Source organism: Acanthisitta chloris, unplaced genomic scaffold (assembly GCF_000695815.1).
Source record: "Acanthisitta chloris isolate BGI_N310 unplaced genomic scaffold, ASM69581v1 scaffold26925, whole genome shotgun sequence".
Taxonomy (NCBI): Eukaryota; Metazoa; Chordata; class Aves; order Passeriformes; family Acanthisittidae; genus Acanthisitta; species Acanthisitta chloris.
This window is the reverse complement of record NW_008673554.1, coordinates 2,100-4,826: the sequence shown is the minus strand read 5'-3', so window position 1 is coordinate 4,826 and position 2,727 is coordinate 2,100. Positions and strand designations below refer to the sequence as shown.

The window sequence follows — 2,727 nt, the reverse complement described above, 5'->3', positions numbered from 1 at the left end:
GTCAGGCAGCCTGTCCCGAGGGGTCCACACACTGCTAACTCCCACGGGCTTTCCTGGTGGCTCCCACTGCCACGGTGCAGCACAGTCCCATCGCTGGCTAGTGAGGGGAAGGATGGGATGGGATGGGAGCTGCTCTGGCTGCTGGAGAAGCATCCAGCTTCTCTACTACTGTGGTGGTCTCTTTGCCAGGTCTGCTGGTCACATAGCACCCTCCATCCCTCAGCCCCCTCTCCATCCAGGGAAAAGGTTGCTGCTCCCTCCTTGCACAAGACAACAAGCAACAAGGGGTTGCCACCAGGTCATTAGGTGCCTGGCGGCCACCCCATACACATTTGCCCATGTCCCCAAGTCACTCCCCAGAGCAGCATTTACCTTTTTGCAGGAGAGCTCTGTGTTCAGGGGTCCTGGCATGCTCAGCCACCCCTTGAATTTCTCTGATGACTCTTTGAGCAGGTTCTGGATGCTCTGCTCAAAGTAGGAGTGTAAATCCTTGCTGTCCCCCTGACACATCAATTCACTAAGGGGGTGGGGGTAAGCGTCTGCAGCCATGTAGGAGCTGCTCAGCTGTAGCAGGATGTCGTGGGAGACCTACAAGCCAAGAGCACACAGATCTTCAGCGAGTCAAGAGTGATCCTGCATGGATTTTTTGAGAGGTCCTGGGCAGCTAGAGAGCCGTAACAGCCTACCAGGGAGCAGGGAGGATGGGCACAGCCCTCTGGACGTAGAGCCTGCACCACCAGGAGATGCAGCTGGGCTTCACCCCAGCAAGGGCACACCTCCCATGGGCAGTGCTGGGCTGGACATTGCCACCCACCTGAAAGAGCTTCTTGCAGTCGGTGATCATGTGGGAGAGCCCCTGCGTCGCAGCCATGTTCTCGTTGAGGTCCTTCTGGTCTGGCTTCCCCATGGTGCCTCTCTTGTGCATGGCCCTGTGGGGTGAAGGTGGCACTGTGACTGGTGAGCACTCTGCACCTCAAGCCCCCCCCATGGCTCTGAGCTGTGTCACAGAGCAGAGACCCCCACTCTGCAGAGCACAGTGCCGGGGGCTGTACTGAGAGCACCTGTGTCCCACCAGGGCCCCATGTCAGTCTCCCTCCCAGGGCACACAGGGAAGGGGTGGTGGGAGGTGTGGGCTCATCCAGCCCTTACCTGGGCGAGGTGCTTTCCTTCTTGGACACGTTAAGGTGGAAGATGGAGGGGGCCAGGCACACAGCCAAGTTCCCAGCAGTCATCTGGTTCTCCTCAGCCGAGGCGATGTCGCTCAGGAAGTAGAGCAGGGTCTGCAGCACCTCCCGGTTCTCGTCGGGCATGAGGATGATGGCAGCCTGCACCGCCTGCAGCCGCTGCTCCTTGGACACGACTGCGGGCACAGGCAATGCTGGTGGTCAGCGTGACCACCCCTGCGGCCACCACTGCTCCACCAAGGGTGACAGGGCCCCCGAGCTCCCCAGCCCTGCCCTTACACTGGTAGATCTGCAGGAAGGTGTCTGTCAGCTTGCTGGTGAAGATGGGCTCGGGCAGGTCGCGGAAGTACTGCTTGAGCAGGTCTGCCACGTCATACGCCGACTGCCCCGCGTAGCTCACGTTGTCAGGGCTGCTCTCATTCATGTGCCGCAGCACCTGGATCCGAGACTTCACCCCCGACTTGCGGAAAATGCCAACCTGATGGGGCAGAGAGGGGGTGAGCGGCCACCGGGCTCGGTGGGACAGGCTAGGACAGCCCTCCCCTCTCCCTGCACTCAGAGGAGACTCCTTGACTCTACTTAAGAATAGCATTGTCAGCAGGTCAGGGAGGGGATCCTGTCCCTCTACTCAGCACTGGTGAGGTCACACCTGGAGTTTTGTGTCCAGTTTAGGGGCAGAGGTGCATGGAGCTCGTGGAGTAGGTCCAGGGGAGGGCAAGGAAGATGCTGAAGGGACTGGAGTACCTCAGGGGTGAGGAAAGGCTGAGGGAGTTGGGGCTGTTCAGCCTCCAAAAGAGACACTGAGAGCAACCTCAGTAATGGATTCAAGTCCATGAACAGGAAGTGCCAAGAGGATGATCAGACTCTATTCAGTGGGGGAAACCAATCAAACAAGAGGGAACAGCAGAAACTGATGCCCAGGAGGTTCCACCAGAACACAAGGAAGAACTTCTATCCTGCGCAGTCACTGAGCACTGAACAGATTGCCGAGAGAGGTCGTGGATTCTCTTCACTGGAGATATTCCAGACCCATCTGGACACAACCCTGAGCCATGTGCTCTGGGCTGGCCCTGCCTGAGCAGGGAGGTGGGACCAGTGACCCACTGTGGTCCCTTCCAACCTGACTGACTCTGGGATTCTGAGTGGGGGATGGCTGAGGGTACAGCGGTGTGTGTGGGGTTCCCACAGACAATCCCACCCTGCCACTTCACCACAAGAGGTGACCCAGAGGCCCCCAAAGCCATTTTCCCCCCAGCACTGCTGCCCTGGCATGGCAGCATCACCTGGTCCAGGCACTGGCTGCGCAGGTAGCGCATGGCCTGCTGGATGCTCTGGGGCAGGGGCTGCCCCGTCCGCTGCACATTGACGATGGGTGGCACCCCGAAAACTGTCTTGTCCCTGTAGTCTGGCACTTTACTCCGCTTCATGAACTTCGGCACAGTCCTGCAGGGTGGGACAAACAGGCATCAGTGCAACAATCAGTGCCCTCAGCACCTCCTGCAGAGGAGAAAGGACCCTAGGAACACACACACTTGTGCTTGGA

General features: G+C 59.0%; 1 protein-coding gene across 1 annotated transcript in view; it reads right to left on the bottom strand.

The window, feature by feature from the left end:
* STARD8 (StAR-related lipid transfer (START) domain containing 8) overlaps window positions 1-2,727 on the bottom strand; it is a gene marked incomplete at its 5' end in the record, with an annotated part of 6,130 nt that overhangs the window by 1,307 nt on the left and 2,096 nt on the right. Inside the window, 5 exons of the mRNA XM_009075013.1 lie at window positions 331-588; window positions 815-929; window positions 1,150-1,360; window positions 1,464-1,662; window positions 2,468-2,627. Coding sequence (XP_009073261.1) covers window positions 331-588; window positions 815-929; window positions 1,150-1,360; window positions 1,464-1,662; window positions 2,468-2,627 — 943 coding nt within the window. The remainder of the gene's footprint in view (window positions 1-330; window positions 589-814; window positions 930-1,149; window positions 1,361-1,463; window positions 1,663-2,467; window positions 2,628-2,727) is intronic.